Raw genomic sequence first — 21,019 nt, 5'->3', positions numbered from 1 at the left:
TCACATGTTTTCTCTAGAAATTTCAATAGTGAAAATTATAGTCCCATCCGGCATTATATTCCCATCTTTCTTCTTTTCTTTCAAGATGAGTTTGTAAAGGTCATTTTCTTTTTTACAAGCTAGAAAGTATCCTCTGTATAATGAAGATTCAAATTCCATTTTATCATTATATCCTGTAGCACTTTTCATAAAAAATATGATGTCACTTTCTTCGCTATCAATATCTTGAGGAGGATCCCTTTCCTATATAGAAAAAAAGGACATAAATTATTTGAATATATAAACCTTATTTGAAGTATATTATACAATACTAAAGTTTTTACTCTCAAGAATTAAGAAAAGGGGCCGGAGAGATAGCATGGAGGTAAAGCGTTTGCCTTTCATGCAGGAGGTCATCGGTTCGAATCCCGGCGTCCCATATGGTCCCCCGTGCCTGCCAGGAGCAATTTCTGAGCCTGGAGCCAGGAATAACCCCTGAGCACTGCCTGGTATGACCCAAAAACCAAAAAAAAAAAAAAAGAATTAAGAAAAAAAGGCTCTAAATATTATACTGATGTCCCTCCCTTTTAATTCATTTTTTCGGGGAGGCACACTCAACAGTGCTCAGTGATCACTTATGGAATGTGGAAATCAAACCTGGGTTAGTTGCATGCAAGGCAAGCACCATCTTAATTCTTAACCTATTATTTTTATCTCTTCATTCTGCTTTTCCAACCGTAGAATTTATATTTGTGTGTAGGCCTCTGGACTGCCTCCGTTTCTCCAGCAGATGTCTCCTCCTGAATTGAGTGTAGTTCATGTCTGATCAATCCATAGATTCCTGAGCACAGTGGGGAGGCCTCTAGCCCAACAAAAATATGCAACATATCTATTCCAAATCAAGTAGAGTTCCAGCAAAGACCTAATCTTTTATGGCTAATTTTAGTTCCTGTTTTCACCAACATTTCAAAAGACATTGATGACCACAGGGTTAAGTTGATTCAAGTTTGTGAGTCAGCTCTGAGAGGCTGGTAATGGCAAAAATCTCAGCTTCCTCCTTCAGTAGAGTCTAGAACTAAATGTATATCTAGTATCTATTTAGTCAGTAGTTCTTAATTCTGTTTCCCTACCAAGTCCCATGATAGCTTTTTGTGTTGTTTTGTTTTTTTGATGCACACCCAGCAGCTCTCAGGGATTACTCTGCTCTGCACTCAGAAGAAATTACTCCTGGAATGCTTGGGCACCATATGGGACGCTGGGGATCAAACCCAGGCTGGTGGTGTGCAAGGCAACTGCCCTACCTGCTGTGCTATTGCTCTGGTCCCCCATTGTACTTTTATTTATTTATTTTAATTATTATTTTGGTATTTTGGCCACACCTGATGGTATTCATAGGTTACTCCTGGCTCTGCACTCAGAAATTATTCCTGGCAGGCTCAGGGGACCATATGGGATGCTGGGAATTGAATTTGGGTCGGCCGCATGCAAGGCAAATACCCTATCTGTTGTGTTATCACTCTGGCCACCCCATTGTAGTTTTAAAGTTATGTACTGTAAGTATTCTGTTAACTGAGCTTGCCTTTTAGCATTTTTACACCAATAGGCTGCCACTTGTGCTGCATACAGGCCCATGGACTGGCATTTATAATCACTGTTGGAGACTATTGGCATTCAGCTTTTCTATCCCCGAACACACCAGCATTGATCTGTGGACTGGTGACTGGAGACTACTTGCCTAGTAGACCAAATGTTTGCTACAGCTTTTAGTTTCAGAACAGGGTTTTGTGAAGAAAGATTAAATCACTTGAAACTGTATTCCAGCTGGTCATCTGACAGTACTGCCTAAACTTTCCCACTACTGCACCAGGCCTGCCTTTTCAGGATGGACTATCTAATATATGAGGGCCATAACTGATCACATTTAGATGATCAAGTTATGTGAATAAATAAACTATTAACTTTATGCATTTGATAATTTTATAATATCTTTTTTAACAAGAGTTCCCACATTGTAGAAGCTGTAGGTGTTTCCCCATTTTTTTTGTGTGCTAAGCATTTTTTCTATCTTCTGAGCATATGCTGTAGTTTCTCTGAGAAAGAATCTACTTCTAATTTCTGAATCTACTTCTGCAGCTGAATTAGCTCTCCTCTACCTGACCCTGGTTTGAGTTTGATCATCTCCCTTTTTCCTTCTGATTTTGTTGCTCAGCAACAATAAACTTAATTTTCTTCATTCTTCTCTTCATACCTAGACCTCTATAGCTCTTAGAATAATTTAGCTTTCTGCCTGTCAACGAGGATTCCAAATCACCAGAGGTGATATTCTACTTAGTAGGGGCTAAGGGATTTGTCTGAAGGCAGAGGCACTATTCTTGTTTGGATTATATATAAATATACATATGTATTAAAATATATGTATATATATGTATTGGGCCACACCTGATGGCGCTCAGGGGTTACTTGGCTTTGTGCTCAGAAATTGCTCCTGGCAGGCTCAGGGGACCACATGGGATGCTGAGGATTGAACCCAGGTTGGTTGCATTCAAGGCAAATGCCTGACTTCTATGCTATCACTCTGACCCCTAGATTATATATATTTTTTGGCTCCTCTCCCTGGATTATACTTTTGAATGACTTTTTCCTTTCTCCCCAGTTACTCTTTTGCACCTACATTGAGGCCAGACCCTAACTTTCAGTGGGAACAGGTAATAGTTTCTATTGGCAAATTCCTACTCAAAATGTCTTTACAAAATAGAATTCCTTGAAACTCTTTGTGAACATCCCCACTGGCTGCTCTCATTTGGAGGAAAGTGTTTGATTTTTCTGTTTTGTTTTATTTGTTTGTTTTTGGGCAACACCCAGCAGCGCTCAGAGGTTACTCCTGGCTCTGTGCTCAGAAATCGCTTCTGGGAGGCTCGGGGGATGTATGGCATGCTGGGGATAGAACCCGGGTCCATTTCAGGTTGGCAGCATGAAATTACAGATTATCATTAAAAATCTTTGCTCTGGTCCCCTGGAGGAAAGCTTTTTTTTTTTTAAATGATAATCTGTGATTACACTAATGGTTATTTACCTAATAGTACTAAACAAGAAAATTGGGAAAAGTGGAGAAAAATAAAAGAGAAGAGAGGGGAAAAAAAGCTTAGGAAACCCCCCAAAAATTCATGCTGGCTTTGAGATGTGCTATACCATTGACTTTATAACTCATTTAGTTAATTTCATTCACTTAGGTTAGCTTTAAAAATGACAGGACTGGAGAGATAGTCCAATGGGTAATGCACTTGTCTTGCACACAGCTGTCCCTGGATTTCTGACATAAGATTTCTTGACTATTTCAAGGAGTGACCCCTGAGCATGAAAGCTAAGCCTTGAAGATCACTGAGTATAGTTCCTTCCTTCAAAAATAAATCCCATAAAAATAGAAAAAAATTAAAATGACATACAGAGGTTGGAGAGATAGAACAGATACATGTCTTGCATGCATTTTACCCCATTTTGATCCCAGCATCATGGAGAGCAGCCCCTGAGCACAGAGACTGCAGTGAACCACTACATGTGGTCCCAAAACCAAAAAAAAAGCGAAAAAACAAAAAATGATACACATAATTTGGTGCTATGTCATTGGTTGATTCAGTAATAGAGATGCTTTGAATGTCTGAGATCTAGGTTCTATCTTAGCATCAACAAAGAAAGAAAAAAACCATCATCTGAAAGCTGAAGGATCTGACCAATGCTTGGGTAAAGAAGCAGGAAGAAAATAATTAGGAGTTAAAATATTCTAATATCTAAATTAGTCTAAAGTAGAGGGCTTATCAAAGGTCAGCTAGCTTCTCTAATCACATTCTCTAATCACATGCAATTCTTTATATCTCCTCTTGCTGTCAGCGAGCTGTCAAAGATTGCCTTGGCATAAGCAGTGGACTGGGGATTAAACTCCAGGCCTTAATCTCCTTGGCACTTTTATTTAATTTTTTTTTTGTGGTACTAGATATCAAATCCAAGGTCTCACACATACAAGGCCAGTCCCTACTCTGAACCATATCCCCAGATCCTTTCTCTGGGCACTTTATGCCACTGACAACCTTCTATGGGCATCCCATATGCAATTCCTAAATATAACAATTAGCATATATATATTCTATATTACTATTTACCAATGGATCAATTCTTAAAAAAATTAGGTTGTGTAAAAAGTATGCCCCTTCCTCTCTATGGAGCTTCAGAAAACCACTGAATTACTACAATAGTAAAAATTTGAGATTTTTCAGTATTATCTACTTTAAATGCTCTCTACTTGTTATTTCTCTTCTGGCAAAAGCTTGGATTCAGGATATTTGAGTTTTCTGATTTTTCACATAAATATGTAAAAAATGAATCAGTCTTACCTGAAAGATAAGTTTCTTGTCTTTGCAGGAGAGAGTAGATGTTTTCATATGCCTCACAGAGATGGAAACTCCAATACCTCTCCGGAGGCTATCTTTATACTTATATATGATAAGTCTTATCTGGGATTCATTTTCTGAAATAGACATTTATAAACTAAAACGTTGGCTAAAAGAATTATTACAAATAATTATAGAAATGACCAAGGGATAGTTTTTGATAGATCTGTACCCGAGTCTAAGATTCTATCAGTCATCAGGAGTCTATCTACTCACACATTCCTTAAAACACATTCAAGATGCCGGAACAATAGTACTGTGAGTAGGACATTAGCCTTACAGACAACTGGATTCAACCCCTAGCACCCTAAATGGCCCCCTGAACTCTTCTAGGAGTAATCCCTGAGCTCAGAGCCAGGAGTAAGCTCTATGCACTGTCGGGTGTGGCACGAAACCCAAAAAATTAAAGAAAAAATCATTTAAATCTATATTGCAACATAAATGTAGCAACTTTTAGAAATATTCTAAATTCCAAAATATTTCCTTTACTATTAAACATTAAGTGGTACATCAAAAAATCTGTTAACAAGACAGAGAGATATTACAGTGGGTAAGGAACTGGGTAACCCAAAGACAAAACAACAACAACCACCCAAATAAACCGAAGTAATACTTCCTCTCCCCTCCCAATAAACCAGTTAAGATAAAAATTCAGTGTTTTTCAAGAAGGCAAATTGTTTTTAACTCTTTGTGATATTTGACATATTTTGGAAGGCATAGTAAACATTTCTAAGGCAACCTAAATTTCTGGTGGAAGAGACTGCTGAAATGCTTGTAGATATATATTTTTTTAATTTTTTGGTTTTTGGGCCACACCTTGTGGTGCTCAAGGATTACTCCTGGATCTGCACTCAAAAATTACTTCTGGCGAAGCTCAGGGGACCATCTTGGATGTCAGGGATTGAATATGATTGGCTGCACACAAGGCAAGTGATGTATCTGCTATACTATTGCTCCTGTCCTTAGATTCATTTTTAATTTTGAAAATGTCATCAGTATTTTTATTATAATCAAGAGGGAGCAAAGGCTCAACTTTACAAAGATATGAAAACAATTTGAGGGTAGGTGATCCTAATGTAGGATCAGAGCAGCAGGACACTAGGAATATATATATATATATTTTTTTTTTTTAGCAGTTTTGTTTGTATGTATATGTGGAATTGTATCCTATGCCCAGGATTCAGCCCTGGGCTTATTCTTAGAGCTATTTCCTGGATTCTTACTGTATTATTTTCCCCCAATATGAAAAATAGATAATCCATAAAATTTCTTATAAAGCAAAATGATTACTCTTATTACTTTATCATAGACAAATATAGAAAGTAAAATGAAATAGGAAAAAGTAGCTTGTCATTTCTATGTTTGCAAATATATATACATACAGTACCTTTACAGTCAAGATCAGGCATGTCTTCAAACAGCGGTTGATTTCCCTGACTAGTAATAAGAACTTGGTCTCTCATGTTTCGTAAGATGGCTATGTTAGCATCAAGTCTGCCAAAGTGATCTGATTCCAGGTTTTCTATAATAATATGAAAATTCATTTAAAAACAAAACTTAAGAAAAATGTACACATACTATATGTTTTAATTTTCAATAACTGTTAATCATGATCTTTTGTTAAGAAGGAGCCATGCAACCAACAAGTTAGACTTCATGCATAGGCATGGCAGTGGCATTTGTCCCTCCAGGAATGGTGTCTCCCTTGAGAGGGATGTTTGCCTGCAAGCCTGCATAAAATGAACAATGGTGGCCTCAAAGGGCTGAGAGCACAGCACCATCTAATCTCCACTAACAACTGAGGGGATGAGAGGAAGTGTTTCAGAAGCTTCCAGTTGCAAGTAACTGACAAGAGGCACAAAAGTGATTCAATTAACAATGTTGTGTTTTGCACTTGTTGATTTTCTTCTGATTAGCATTTCTGGCAGAAATTCTGAATAATTAAATGCCAATTTTAACAGGAAAAAAAAAAGGAGCCATGATAAATTTATGCAGTGTTTTATTAATTCATTTATTAATGAATTAATTATTTACAGGACTGAGGATTGAACCCAGGTCTTTATCATTAAGTCACATTCCTCACCCTAGAATGGTTGTTTTAACACCTGCCCAAGAGCATATTCTATTTATTGCTATACTAGAACTCTGAAATCTTAAATTAAAATATTACCCCTGGAAAATTACCACCAAAGTCTTACATTAAAATTCCTTACTTTGAAAAAAATAAAAATTCCTTACTTTGACAACATCTCCCATCCTTTTAGCTTTCGTATGGTTTTTCTCTACGATAGGCCCTCCTAACTTTTGCTCCTGATTTATAATCCTTCATTAACATGGGAAGATATTCATGTATCTTGATAGAAAAAGATTAGGCATATTATATGACATAACATGTTAAAAGTATAATATTACACAGCATATTATAAAATGTAATGTAACATCATATAAATAGTATTTATATAGAAAGTTATAAAGAAATATTACATAAATGATAGCATGATATTAAATTAAATGCTATTTCTATTCTAGTAGGGTTACTGTAAGAATGGGGAAAATGCTACTTTTAAGGAAAAGTATGAGAATAAAAGGAAATTAGTAAGTTGGGAGTCTGTTAGAGGAGCATAGGCCAAACATAAGTAAGATTTTTTTCTTAATTGTCAGAAGTCAAGGGTTTGAAAGACTTAATGACTGAGTCTCAGTTTTGCTTCCTCATCTCTTATCTGTATTTCTAGAATTCTCTCATCCCTGAGAGCTTTTAGTCTTTATTGCAAAGCATTTTTGAAAAGAAGGACTGGAAAGGAAAATATTTTTAATTTTGGAAGATTCTCTTTTTTTAACATTTTTTCCCTGTATATGTGAAAAAAATTCATGACTTCCTATTAATTTTAGGCAAGATCATTTTATAGATTTTTAAGAACTGGAGAATTTGCTAAGAATTACAGAAACAAGTTTTGTTAGGGGCACTTCTTAGTATACCATATTGTCATCTCAAATCCAAAGCATGCCTACTGAGAATACATGCCTTTGAGGGAAGATTATCTTTTTTTTTTTTTTTTTTTTTGGTTTTTGGGCCATACCCAGTGGTGCTCAGGGGTTACTTCTGGCTATCTGCTCAGAAATAGCTCCTGGCAGGCATGGGGACCATATGGGATGCTGGAATTCGAACCAACCACCTTTGGTCCAGGATCGGCTGCTTGCAAGGTAAACGCCACTGTGCTATCTCTCTGGCCCAGAAGATTATCTTTTTAAATAGATTGGCACTAGCTTCTTTTAGCTAAAAATGTTGATATGTTGATAATGTTTTTATGTTAAAAATGTTGATATGAATGTGTCTTGGGATGTTTATTAAAATAACCATTTGTTTTGTAAAGAAAGAATAATAAAATTATACTTTACCATCATCTTCAGCTGAAGGGAAGAAAAAGAAAAATATGTTAAAATATGTTAAATTCTATGTTGAAATTAAGAATATTCCCTTATTTTAACCTTCTTTACCCTTTTTATGCTATTCCCTACCTTTAACATTTTGTTAACATTTTGTTGTTGTGTTTTTTGGGCCACATCAGATAGTGTCTTAGTCCAAAGGATGCTAGGAACCAAACCACATACGTATTTGACTCACATGCCTCTTCTAGTTTCTTGACTTAACTGTCTTAGCAGTTAGGACCTCCCGTTAAGAAACAGCACATAATCATCTAAAAGAACTCACAAAATAAAGCTATTTAGTTGTTCTTAGGTAAGTTAAATATAAATCTTCCATCCAGGATTTGTAAATTTAGCATTGTAACTAAAAAGGAAGCTTTATAAAGTAATATTTACTCTTAAAATTGTTGCTTTGGGGGCCTGAATGATAGCGCAGTGTTAGGGCGTTTGCTTTTCACTGGGCTGATCCAGGACAGACCTTGGTTCGATCCCCAGCGTCTCATATAGTCCCCCAAGCCAGGAGCAATTTCTGAGCAGATAGCCAGGAATAACCCCTGAACATCATAGGGTGTGGCACCCCCAAATTGTTGCTTCGATGGAAGTCATGTAAGTACTTTCTGTGAAACTTTCAAATGAAGCCACACTGCTCATAGAAGATTAATTATAATAATTTACTATTATTATTGTTGTTATTAATATTATGGGCCACACCCTGTGATCTAGGTCACAGGTCCTAGGTCATCCACTGCACCACCGCTCCAGCCCATAAGAACTTATTTTTACTTCTCAAATGTATTTGCATAAAATATTATAACTACTGACAGAATGGTAGGTTTATGGCATCTCTCATTTAATTTGCCACTTTGCTTTGGGATATTGTATTCTCTTAGAAGTACCCTGTCTTGTGGGATTTTCATGACATGCAAGTGCTACTTGTACAAGTAGTAGTACCAGTAGTACAAGTACTACTGCTGATTAAAGTGCCAGAACATGTGGTGGGTCAAGGTACTGGGAACTTCACCATATTCATTTCTAAGGGTCTGATACATAATTTCTCCCCCAAGTATCATTAGTGTTACAATGGAATTTGGTTACACAAAGGAGGCACTTAATATTTCCCAACGTTTTTCTTCTGTTGAATACATTTGAGCAAAATACTAAACCCTGTATTTGGCCTGTTACTTTAGGCTTACCTTTAAAGTAAAGTGCACCATCAATAAATTTCATCTCAGTAAAGTTAATGCAAAAGTCTTCTGGCTCAGCAGCCACCGCCATCTTAATTTCTGATAAAAGCAGAGTCATTTGTTAGGGGGTGATGGTTCTTCCCTTTAGAAACAAAGAACCCTTTTACTACTTACAGTCTTACAACCTCTAAATTCTGAAATTGCTCTATAATCCATATGTTGCCGAGAGCTATGGACTTTTAATAAATGCTGGCCTCATCTTCTGAATACCCATTTACAAACTTCCTCTTAAAAGCTAGCAGGTATTTAGACTCTACAGAGCATTTACTCATGAAATATTGTTTGAGAGTGTGGAAAAGGTAACCAACTATTGAATTGAATTATTGTTCTGGTCTCTTCGGGGAACTATATTATTAATATTGTCAATATTAATATAGGATGTGACAAATACATGTAATGCTGTCCTTTAATAAAGGACTAATTCTATCTGTGTTTTACAACAAACAAGTTTCGGTGCATGAGAGGGTCAAGGTTGGTAACTTCATTGTCAAAGGGCTAAAGGTGAGGCAATAATAAAATGGTGTTTCCGCCTGGGCGTGGAGGCAGTGGAGGAGATGGTATCTGATGGCCTTAATTTCACCTTGAGCAGTAGCACCAGCTTTTGATTGAACTGTGCTTTTCCTGTAAATAACACAGGAATATAATAATAAAAAACACCTCGCTCACTTTAAAAACTTTAAAAATTCTTCCTTTTGCTCTTTTCCTTTGCCCTGTTCTACTACAAAATGGGAGAACTCTTTCAGACTTTTGTTTTTGTTTTTGTTTTTTTGGGGGGCCACATTAGTGGTATTCAGGGGTTACTCCCAGCTCTGTGCTCAGGAATCACTCCTAGCAGTGCTGGGAGCCATATAGAATGTTGGGAGTTGAATCTGGGTCAGCTGTGTACAAGGCAAGTGACCTACTTGCTGTAAAAAAGGGCTCAGAGATTTACACAGGATGCTGATGGGATTCCATGCCATAGAAATGATAAAGAAGTTTTAATATATGTCTTTATGTTTTTGGCTAGCACCCAGTGGTACTTAGTGCTTACTCTTGGCCCTGTGCTCAGGGATCACTTTTGAAGAAGTGGCAAGGTGGTTATATGAGGGTACCAAGGATCAAACCTGGATCAGCCATGGGCAAGGCAAGCACTTTACCCACTGTACTATCTCTTCAGCCTTCAGGATGCTTTACTTCAGGATATAAAAATGACTTAGGTATGGTTGGGGCTCCAAGGAAAATGGTGTGTCACAATTGTCATTGGACTATATGGTGGAATTTATATCTAGGCCTATAGAGATATAGAATGGGCTAAAAATTTAGTCTGTTTTGGCTAAACATTATATGACAGAGGAAGAGGGAAATTTAAACTTAGTTGAAAAAAAAAACCATTCAAATTAAGGTATCTCAAAATACAATTTGGGGGGATTTTGGGCTACACTCAGTAGAGCTCTTGGCTCTGCACTCAGAAATCACTCCTGGCAGGTTTGGGGGACCATATGGGATGACATATAGGGTGCTGGGGATTGAACAGGTTTATCCTGGGTTGGCTGTGTGCAAGTCCTACTGCCTTGCTATTGCTTTGGCCCCATCCCAAAATACTTTTTAGTTGGTGACTACTTAATTTTTTCCCCAGGTTTAGTTCCTTGTACATAACCAGAGGATAGCTACTACATTTAGGTAGGTATAGGACAGTTTTTAAAGCAAAAAGTAGGGTCCCGAGTGATAAAACCGCAGGTAGGGCACTTGCCTTGCATATGGCTGACCTGGGTTCACTCTCAGGGACTCCACATATCCCTTGAGCATACCAAGAGTGATCCTTGAATACAAAGTCAGGAATAAATCCTGAGCACTTCCTGGTATGTCTTCCCTGCCAAAATAAAATAAAGCTAAGAACAACATGATCTTCTTTATAAAATTTTTTGTTTTTATTATGCCAGGATTTGAACCAGAGTCAGTCCTGTGTTGGCCACGTGCAAGGCAAATGCCTTACTGCTGTCATGTAATGCACCCAAAGCTTTGAAAGTAAGGCAACTGCAAGTGACAAATATGCAACTAGGTGAAATTACTAGTATTTATTAACTGCAGTGAATAATCAGTGAATAGCTGGATTTAAAGAAGAGCACAGTAATCTTAGCAAATATAATTATACTAGCTCAGTGGTATAGCATCTGCCTTGCAAGCATGTGGTATTGAGTTTGATCTCTGGCATTGATTTCCATCCTGCCACATAGTTGTTTGGCAATACAACCAACTATATGGGATCCTAAGTCATGGTAATGACAACACACAAAAGGAAAGAAGGAAAAAAGAATCACATTAGTCAATATTTGAATTCAATAATCTGTTAATTATCAAGCATCCAGTATCAGGCCTGGAACTAGAAAATTGACAAAACATAGATGAATGAATCTTAGCTCCCTATTCTCCATTACTGATAAATAAATATGTCACAATTACAAATTGTATTGTGCAAGATTTAAGAGTGGTATTTACAAGAGAGCCTCCACCCTGTCACATAGCAAAATTTCTTTTTATTTTTCTGTGTGTGTGGTGTGTGTGTGTGTATTCATATCTGGCATTGCTCACAGCTTACTCCTGACTGAGGCAGCTGAGTTCAAGTGCCTTATGACTATACCATCTCTCAGACTCCACAAAAAGCTTCTTAGGAAAAGTAATGATTAGGCTACTTTGGTAGATACGTTTCCAAGGCAAAAGAAGAGCATTCACAAAGAGAAAGAAGTATATGAGCAAAAGCCAAGAAGCTGGGAGACAGAAAGTATATGATTTGCCTGGAGTCCCATCATTTATATTGTCATTAAAGCATTTATATGAATACATATATAGGGGCTGGAGTGATAGCACAGCCAGTATGCATTTGCTTTGCATTTGGCTGACCCAAGATTAATCTCCAGCATCCCATCTAGTCTCCTGATCCTGCCAGGTGTAATGTCTGTGTGCAGATCTAGGAGTAACACCTGAATGCTGCCAGAGATGGCCCAAAACCCCAAATAGAAAAAAATATATATTTATTTGAGGAGATATCTTTGGAGTCTTTAAATCTACAACCACCTAAAATGCACACAATCTAAAAAGCACATCTGGTTGCTTTTTTCAATTTCTTCACCATTATTATTATTGTTTTACAGAGTGCTTTCTCTGCAAGGTGGTACTTTTTTTTATTATTGTCAATTTTTGTCAATATTTTTCTAAATTATTTATTTGGAGATATTTATAATAACAAGCAGGAATTATACTCTTTAATGACTTGAACACATTGTTATTAGGTATAAAATATATAAATTATATTACTAGTTTAAAAATAGTAGCACAGAGGCAAGAGTGATTGCACAGTGGTAGGGTATTTGCCTTTGATTCGGAGAAACTAAGGTTCAATCCCCAGCATCCCATATGGTCCCCCAAGCCTGCCAGGAGCGATTTCTGAGTGAAGAGTCAGGAGTTACTCTTGAGCTCTGCCGGGTGTGTCCCAAAAACCAAAAATAAATAAATAAAAATAGTAACACAACCTCCATGTCTTATAACACTTCAGAGATATTTAAAGGATAGCCTTAGTTATGCATTATTAATATAATATAGAAGACTACCAGGTCCGAGAAATTTGTACCCATAGTACTGACAGCTCACAATTTACTTGACCCACAAGCTTTAAAACTATGGCATTCTAGATGAAATATTTAATTTGGAGATCATATATTTCTATTTTGTAATTTAGATTACATTAGTTTCATTGTATTTCAATTCATATAAAATGCAATTAGCAAAGCTGTGAATGCCTTTTTTTTTTAAATTTTTGGTGGGAGGGGCCACACCTGTCGGTGCTCAGAAGTTACTCCTGGTTCTGTGCTCAGAAACTACTCCTGGTGGTGAATGGGAGACCATATGGAATGCTGGATTTGTTTGTTTGACCATATGTTTTGCCGCATGCAAGACAAGTGCCCTACTTGCTGTAATATTGCTCCAGCCCTCAAATTTATGTTTTAAAAAGCTTATTCTGGCAACACCGCAGATAATGGGTTTCATGAGGGAAGAGAGCATAAAACAATATCTGGCGCCATTTTAACAGTTTAAGGTATGAACTAATAAGGCTGTAAAAAATGACCATGTGGGTGAAGAAAAGATGAAAGTGATGAATTCAAGAGGATAAACAGCAGGAATTTTTAGTTGAGTGGTTGTGGGTCAAATGCAAGAAGGAGAGGATGAGCGTGACTTCCAAGTTTCTGATTTGAATCATTACAGTTTTTACATTATTAATAACAATGATATTATGAATAAATTACCTTAGTAACTAAGAAAAAAGAATCAAAGACAAACATAAATAAAAACAATTAGCTCTGTTTGCAAATCTCAAAGAGAAGCCTCACAGAATATATGAAAAGTTTCTGAAAGGAGTTGCTTCAAATAAAAGTTTCAGAGTCCAGAAATTAGATTCAGGCTAATTATTCTTGCTCATTAAATTTGGTATGTATAGGCCTGGTGAGTTAGTATAGCAGGGAAGGCACTTGCCTTTCATGTGGCTGCCCAGGTTCAATCTTCAGCATTCATATGTTCCCCATATGGTCCCCTGGGTCTCACTGGGAGTGATAGTAGTCAGTAGTAACCCTGCCTTCTGGGTGTGGCCCCAAAATTTAAAAAAAGGCAATTATGCATTTTTGATAGGCCAAAAGTTTGAAGGCTAGTGGAAGTACCTCAAGACAGATTGACAAAACTGAGAATAGGTGGGAAGGGAAACAGAAAAAGTGTTTGTAGTCCATTCTTCTAGGAAGCTTGGCAGTGAAGTGAAGAAAGAGGTTGGAATGTATTGTATCAATATAACTTGAAAATTTAGATATCTGGGTCCAGATCCATATTTTATTTGTAAAAAGTACTAATGAATTACTTTCCAAAGCATTTCCAAATAACCTGCTGCAAATTGAAACCTAGGGGTCCTTTTTAAGTCCTTCATCAAACCTTCCTCCATCTCATAGATGATGTTGAATTTATGTTACAATCATCTCTAGCAATTTGATATTTCCTCTTACTCTCCATCAGCACTGTTTTAAGAAAGTCCCTTTAGCCTGATATTGTCTGTTTTATTTTATTATATTTTTCAGTGAAGCAAGATAGTTTTGTTTTGGGCCACACCTGGTGGCATTCAGGGGTTACTCCTAGCTCTGTGCTCAGAAATCGCTTCTGGCAGGCTCGGGGGACCATAAGGGATGCCAAGATCTGAACCACAGTCTGTTCTGGGTTGGCTGTGTGCAAGGCAAGTGCCCTACCACTGTGCTATCTCTTTGGCCCCTCTCATTATTTATTTATTTATTTATTTATTTATTTATTTATTTATTTGGTTTTTGGGCCACACTGATAGCACTCAAGGCTTACTTCTAGCTCTTTGTTCAGGAATCACTCCTGAGTACAGAGTCAGACTAAGCTCTGAGCACTGCCAGGTATGACCAACAAATGTTTTAATTAATTAAATAATTTAAATCAGTGCTCAGGGGACCATATGGAATGCTGGGGATCAAATTTGGGTCTGCGACCACATACAAAGCAAGTGTCCTACCCACTATACTATTGCTCTGCTCTGACCTTAATTCTAGATTTTATTCAAGGGTACAAGAAGAGAATCATTTCTAGGTCTGGCACATATCCTAGTGACTACTTCCTCATAATTTTAAAACAACACATATTTTTTAAATTTTTAAATTTTTTATTTTTATCATCATCAAAGTTTTATTTATTTATTTTTAATTAAAAAATTCCCATCACCAATGTCCCAAGTGTCCCCCATCCCCACCCCACCCCGGCCTATGCTCTAGACAGGCTTTCTACTTCCCTCACATATTTAAAATCATGTTGTTTTTAAATCAATAAATTAAAACTCATATCCAGTTAAATTTAATTGATATTTATTTAAATTCAATTAATTATACTTTAAACGTAAATTTTAACTAAACATAAGTTAAACAAAATGTCAAATTTATAGTTTAAGTTTGATTTGATATTTAAAATAACACCTATTCATTTAGTATTGATAGCATTAAGTTACTAGTTAGAAATTAGTAATGGGGGGCCGGAGAGATAGCATGGAGGTAAGGCGTTTGCCTCTCATGCAGGAGGTCATCGGTTCGAATCCCGGCGTCCCATATATGGTCCTCCCGTGCCTGCCAGGAGCAATTTCTGAGCCTGGAGCCAGGAATAACCCCTGAGCACTGCCGGGTGTGACCCAAAAACCACAAAAAAAAAAAAAAAAAAAAAAAAAAAAAGAAATTAGTAATGGTAAATTAAAGATAAAAATGCTCTGAAGTTGTAAACTTCTTATCTTTGCTGTGAGATTTCAATTCTGAGAAATACATAGGGGTAAAATTAGGAAGCATATATAACTAATTTCAGAATCAGTTATTCATTTTGGGAGAAACAAAATTAAAATTTAGCTTTTTAGGTTGAAAGTGATAGTACAATGGGCAGGACACTTGCCTTACATGTTGCTGTCTTGGGTTTGATCCCTGGCACCCTATATGGCTCCTGAACACAAATAGGAATGACCTCTGAGTACAGGGTCAGAAGTGTGGCACCCCCCTCAACAAATAATCCAAAATGTAGCCTTTTAGTTCTAAAATTATCTCCTGAAAAATTATGCTATCATATATTTACATGTTTGTATATAGGTAGATGTATAAGTAGATGAGTGTTGCAGAGGTGGGATAGAAAAAAAAAAGACTTAAAAATCTAAGTAATGATAAAAGGGATCATAGTTAATTGTGAATTACTGACAAGCAAAATTACCAAATAGAACTGATATAATTTGAAAGCTGTTGTGTGAAAATGAGAGTTGAGGTTAATATTCTTTGTCTAATTCTGCTTTGCTTTTTTTTTTTTTTTTTTTGTGGTTTTTGGGTCACACCCGGCAGTGCTCAGGGGCCACTCCTGGCTCCATGCTCAGAAATTGCTCCCGGCAGGCACGGGGGACCATATGGGATGCTGGGATTCGAACCGATGACCTTCTGCATGAAAGGCAAACGCCTTACCTCCATGCTATCTCTCCGGCCCCTCTGCTTTGCTTTTTAGAATGCTCAAAATTTGAATAGATGAGGTTATGGAAGTTTTTTGATTATTAAAAATATGTTTTATGGGGGCCGGGTGGTGGCGCTAAAGGTAAGGTGCCTGCCTTGCCTGCGCTAGCCTTGGATGGACCGCGGTTCGATCCCCCGGTGTCCCATATGGTCCCCCAAGCCAGGAGCAACTTCTGAGCACATAGCCAGGAGTAACCCCTGAGCGTTACCGGGTGTGGCCCAAAAACCAAAAAAAAAAAAAATGTTTTCTGTGCTGCACTGGTGAAGGGAGCTATTCTGTTTATGACTGAAACCCAACTATAAACATGCTTGTAATCATGGTGCTTAAATAAAGATTTATTAAAAATATATGTTTTTTATGTGAGGTGGACTTAATGGATTCATTTAAATTAATATCCTCAAGTGAATATAAGATAAGGTGGGCTTAGATTATGGAGGGTTTTGGAAAGCATGTGAAAGAGTTTGAACTTAATCCCACAGATAAGAGGAGAATACCACAGGTCACTAAACTCTCAAATGCTTTATGAAAAGGATTAGAGATAGGCTATGGACTGACTATTAAAAATTCATGCTGGAGGGGCAGGTGGGTAGAAAAAAAATTCATGCTGGAATACATGGAAGAAAGGATATTATAACAAACCAGATTTAAATAAAATTATTTTAGTGAAAGACTTTAGAGCTTGAAATATCTGAATATAGGCATCAAAAGTTAGTATTAGGGTATCAATTTTTGTCATTCATTTTTACAAAACAGTTCCTTTTAAATTCTTTCCTTATTGTACAATAACTTTTTCAAGAAAATGATATATTATGCAATTAGAGCCCAATCTGAGGGAACATATTCAGAATTCTATTATTAGTCTTGAGGCTAGAGATATGGGCATTTGCAGGTGCCCATCTGAGTTCTATCCCCAGGTACTTCGCATGATACCCTCAGCCCTGTCAGAAGTGATCCCTGAGCTCAGAGACAGGAGTAAGCTGTCTTGATAACTTTTGAGTGTATCTCTGAAACAAACACACACACAAATCAATCTTTGGTATTTTTTTTTTGTTTTGTTTTGTTTTGGGTCACACCCGGCAGTGCTCAGGGGTTACTCCTGGCTCTATGCTCAGAAATCGCCCCTGGAAGGCACAGGGGACCATATGGGATGCTGGGATTTGAACCACTGTCCTTCTGCATGCAAGGCAAATGCCTTACCTCCATGCTATCTCTCTGGCCCAATCTTTGGTATTTTTATTTCAAAATAATTGATTCAAAACTAGAATCTTCCAGGGCTAGAGAGATAGTACAGCAGGTAAGGTGGTCGCCTTGCAGACAGCTGATCTGACTTCAATCACCGACATCCCACATGGTTGCCCATGTACTGCCAAAAGTAATGCCTGAGCACAAAGCCATAAGAGACTCCTCCTGAACATCACCAAGTGTAACTCCAAAATGAAAATAAATACATAATAGAAACTTCCTTTAATGAGAAGCTTATTTATTGTCACTCCAAAAATAGCAATTTTTAAGAGATTTATGAGGGCAGTTATATCTTGAAGTAATTCTAAGGTGTGATTTTTTTTCCTTCCTACTCTCATTCTCTCATCACTGTACAATAGTGCAGGTGTGGTACTATACAGACTGTACGAAGTAGCCAGTGAGAATGTTGCCATGGTTTTAAGCTAAATATTAAGAAAATTTGTAAGAATGAAAAACAATATCACTCTTCATTATGGATTTTTAAAAACACGTAGTTATCTTCAATTAAAATGCTATTTATATTAAAATGTGATTTGCATATTGTTATCTTAAAAAATGGGTGACTAATTAAAAATTTTCTATTTGGGACAGAGATGTTTATAAGTTGGCAGAGAACTTGCCTTCCATGTGTGAGACCAGGGGCCTGAATTCCTGCAATATATGGTCTCCTGAGCACTTCCAAGTCACGCACAGCTGGGAGAAACCCCAGAGTACGGCTGGAGTGTGGCACAAGAAACAAAAGGGAACTCTTCTTTTTCTTCTGTTTGGGTTTAAATTTTGAATACTGTGATGATAATAACAGTGATGACAGGACAGTAAAATAGCTTTGAAACACAAAATTTCTTTCGAGTACAAATACTTTTTAAGAGACCTGGATTAAAAGGGTCAGGGCACAAATACTCTGAGAACATCTGCTTTTAGATAATAATCTTCATTGAAGAAAGAAAGACAGACAGACAGAAAGAAGAAAAAGAAAGAAAAAGAGAAAGAAAATAAAGGAAAAGAAAGAAAAAAAAAAGATGGGGCGTACAGCAGAAAGGATGTTTGCCTAGCACATGGCTAACCCGAGATCCATCTTCAGCATCCCAGATGGTCCCCCAAGCACCTTCAGGAGTAAAATTCCTGAGTGCAAAGCCAGGAGAACTCCCTGAGCGATGCCGGGTATGAACAAAAAACAGCCAGAGAGAGACAGAGAGACAGACAGAAAGAATGAATTTCTACTCTTTGCTCTGTTCTTGTTACTTACTGCCCATCACAGGGATGTCAAAGGATTTAAATTTATTCCTATTGGTTTCCAGTTTATTTATGTTTAATCACTGTGTCTGGATTTCCATGTAGAGAAAAAAAATCATATTACTTACCTTTTTAAAAGAGTTAGAGGTCTTACCTTTGCTCACTGGTTTCCTGCAAGAGAATGCGATGGAGGAGATGGGGAGTCCCTGTTTATTTTTCTTTCCTGAGCCCGTGGTTGATCTTTTGAAGGTGCAACCCCTTTGACAGCGGAAACTGAAATGCTCTGGGAAAGAAAACAGAACTAACTTATTAAGCCAGGAGACGGGGAGGAGACAGCTGCTGGCACGCCTTGCACCCGCCTTCCAGCCGTGGCTGTTTGTAGGGTACCTCAATTAGAAAAAAACTAGTGCTGGGGATATCAATTTATCTTTCTACATAAAAAAGGTAATTTCTTTTGTAAAAGTTGAAATTCAGGCTCTTTCTAAGCTTGTGCCTCCTGCTCTGTCCATTAGAAGTGTCTTTTCTCACACCAACCTGTTTAGAGACTTTCTAATCACACTTAAGGACAAAACTTCCACTAACAGGACTGAAGCCATCCATACTAGAGTCATTCCCATAATGTAACCATAACATCTAAAAAGTAATTTTTTAAAAAGCAGATTGTAAATATCACAACCCGTAAAATAATTAGCAGGAACAAAATTTCTTTTATAACTTGGGGAACTGTTCCTTTGCTAGCATGGGAATTAAGCAAGATTCCTTTTTGTTTATGCCTTTTAGCTAGTGCTAGGATTATGAGACAGGAGGGTCTAGAAATGGGGTCAGTGAAGAGGGGAGAAAAGTGCTTACTTCTAGTTTTGTGTGTGCATAACAAGAGAACAAGAGAAACTTTTCATTCCATGCTCATAACATCATGTTCATAGTCATGATCACAAAGGAAGTCAGTGGCAGGACTGGTTAGAACTACTTGGTATGGAAATTATCAGAAGAAAATAAATAGTTCATTTTAGAGGGATATAATGGTTATATAAACATCATGAAATTGAAATGGCCAGTTTTTAATCTAACTGGAGTAATAATCAGACTAACATGAAAATATGAAGTCGAATGGTGATTAGAAGCAGAGCACCAAGGAAGTTAATTTGGTTTTACTTCTATCAAAGAAGTTAATTTTAGTTGGTACATTATTATTTATTTTTTTCTATCTCCATTTAAAGATGTAGTACATATAATTTACGCAATTTTTAGTTTGGGGGAAATTTCATCCTTGATATGGAGTAAACCACATGTCAACTCCATGTCCTGATTATATCTTTTTTGTTGTTGTTGTTGTTGTTTTTTTTTTTTTTGGGGGGGGTCACACCTGGCAGCACTCAGGGGTTACTCCTGGTTCTGCACTCAGAAATCACTCCTGGCAGGCTCAGGGATGCCGAGATTCTAACCACCATCCTTCTGGATGCAAGGCAAATGCCCTACCTTCATGCTATCTCTCCGGCTCCAATATCTTATAGTTGTTTATGAAAATTAGATGACTTTCCTTTAAATCTCATCATCATCACTATCATAATTTTTTTGCCACACTCCACAGTACTCAGGGTTTGCTCAGGAATCACTTCTTACAGTGCTCAAGAGGCCATATGTAGTGTTGAGGATTGAACACAATGAGACTTCCTGCAAGCAAGTGCCCTGTACATTGTATATCTTTCCAGCCCCCATCCCTTGAATATTTTAAAGACTGATACAACTCTAATCTTTTGTTTTGTTTTATTTTGTTTTGTTTTGGGGCCACACCTGGCAGTACTCAGGGGTTACTCCTGGCTGTCTGCTCAGATATAGCTCCTGGCAGGCACGGGGGAACCATATGGGACACCTGGGATTCGAACCAACCACCTTTGGTCCTGGATTGGCTGCTTGCAAGGCAAACGCCCGCTGTGCTATCTCTCCGGGCCCTACAAGTCTAATCTTGATAGCTTTCACTCTAATTTAATTTAGAATGGAGGTAAAATATTTTTAAAAGAAAAATAAAATGTCCATTGTAGCCTCTTAATCTGATTTAAACATTTCAAGTATTAAGAAAAACATTTTTTTCCAAAAATGCCTTAAGAATTAGAAACTACCTCTCTAGATCTCAAGAAAGCTGGGAGAGGAACTAGATATGTGTTTCTCAGACCACTGGATTTAATATACCACTGAGAATAATATCAGAATGCTAATTAGATTTAAGTACTATATTGAACCAGTAGGAAAAAGCAAAAACTAGAATATTAATATTTTTATTTCACTGAGAGATACTTTAACACCAAGTAAACAAGGAATGACAACAGTATCAGAATAAAGGCTGACCCTTTAACAGAAATACAGTAATTTATGAAAACATTACTTTTCTGTTCACAGGGAAAGTTT

At 37.2% G+C, this 21,019-nt stretch overlaps 1 protein-coding gene across 1 annotated transcript; it reads right to left on the bottom strand.

Annotated features, from left to right (window-relative positions):
* Positions 1–9,119, bottom strand: IL18 (interleukin 18). The gene is made up of 5 exons (XM_049778417.1): positions 9,038–9,119; positions 7,818–7,829; positions 5,809–5,943; positions 4,365–4,498; positions 1–243 (listed from the first exon to the last, which is right to left on the bottom strand). Exons 1-5 carry the CDS (start codon positions 9,117–9,119, stop codon positions 1–3), a joined length of 606 nt encoding a protein of 201 aa, XP_049634374.1.
* Positions 9,120–21,019: the final 11,900 nt, after the last annotated feature.

This window comes from Suncus etruscus, chromosome 8 (assembly GCF_024139225.1).
Source record: "Suncus etruscus isolate mSunEtr1 chromosome 8, mSunEtr1.pri.cur, whole genome shotgun sequence".
Classification (NCBI taxonomy): domain Eukaryota; kingdom Metazoa; phylum Chordata; class Mammalia; order Eulipotyphla; family Soricidae; genus Suncus; species Suncus etruscus.
The sequence above is the reverse complement of the archived record's forward strand: the minus strand, read 5'-3'. Positions and strand labels throughout refer to the sequence as shown.